Source organism: Perognathus longimembris, chromosome 28 (genome assembly GCF_023159225.1).
Source record: "Perognathus longimembris pacificus isolate PPM17 chromosome 28, ASM2315922v1, whole genome shotgun sequence".
Taxonomy (NCBI): Eukaryota; Metazoa; Chordata; class Mammalia; order Rodentia; family Heteromyidae; genus Perognathus; species Perognathus longimembris.
Genome location: NC_063188.1, coordinates 27046817 through 27047953, shown reverse-complemented (window position 1 = coordinate 27047953; position 1137 = coordinate 27046817). Strand labels below are relative to the sequence as shown.

Here is a 1137-nt window from a genome sequence, read left to right as displayed (position 1 = left end):
GATCCCCAGCTGATCAAGGAAGAAGAATAAACTTGAGACCCTGACTTCAACAACCCCATATGACCAAAAATACTTAGTGACCATTTGTGTACATAAAATTTTTTATTTGAGGGTATCTTTAAGATAAATTCAGAAATGGAATTTGTGAATCAAAAGCATATACTCTTCAATTTCAATAAGTTACTAAATATAAGATTTTATTTCGGCGCAAGTGCGGTTGCACCGACAGTGATACATAGGCACCGGCCGGCGTGTCCTTGGGCCAGAGAGCGGGACATCTGGCTTTCGAGCTGCTGTCTGCTGTAGTAGCGATGGAGGAGCGAATTTAAAATGGGTGATGTTGAGAAAGGCATGAAGATTTTTGTTCCGAAGTGTGCCCAGTGTCACACCATTGAAAAGGGAGGCAAGCACAAGACTGGGCCTAATCTCCATTGTCTGTTTGGTCGGAAGACAGGTCAAGCAGCTGGATTCACTTACACAGATGCCAATAAGAACAAAGGAATCACCTGGGGAAAGGATACACTGATGGAGTACTTGGAGAATCCCAAAAAGTACATCCCAGGAAGAAAAATGATTTTCGCTGGCGTTAAGAAGAAGGGAGAAAGGGCAGACTTGATAGCTTACCTCAAAAAAGCTACAAATGAGTAATAGCCACTGCTGTATTTATTTATTGCAAAACAAATGTCTCATGGCTTTTTAATGTGTACCATAATTCAATTGATCTCTAATACCAGATTTCATATCATGAATGGCTGGAAGAATATTTTTGGGCAGTCCTGACTTAAATAAAACTGGCTTATGGTTAAGTGAATGTGATCTTTAAAAAAAAATGCTGAAGGGCTGGGATGTAGCTCAGTGGCAAATCGCTTGCCTAGCAAGTGCAACATTCTGGGTTCGATCCCCAGTACCAAAAAACAAAAAAACACACAAAAAAAATACAGTTAAAAAATGCTGTCATTTGTTCCCCTTTCTGTGATATGATTGGACTTACTAATGTTCAATTTTTCAACAAGTTAGGGAATACCATATCCAAATCTGTCAGATTGGTTTTATATTCAGATTTATATAGCTAATTATGAGAACATCTTTTAAACACGGGGAAAATACCTTAACTGTCTGACAATCAAGCAAACTTTT

General features: G+C 38.7%; 1 protein-coding gene across 1 annotated transcript; it reads left to right on the top strand.

Annotated features, from left to right (window-relative positions):
* Window positions 1-228: 228 nt before the first annotated feature.
* Window positions 229-764, top strand: LOC125343758 (cytochrome c, somatic-like). Its single transcript, XM_048336289.1, has one exon. It carries the CDS (start codon window positions 331-333, stop codon window positions 646-648), a length of 318 nt encoding a protein of 105 aa, XP_048192246.1. The 5' UTR covers window positions 229-330; the 3' UTR covers window positions 649-764.
* The last annotated feature ends 373 nt before the right edge of the window (window positions 765-1137 follow it).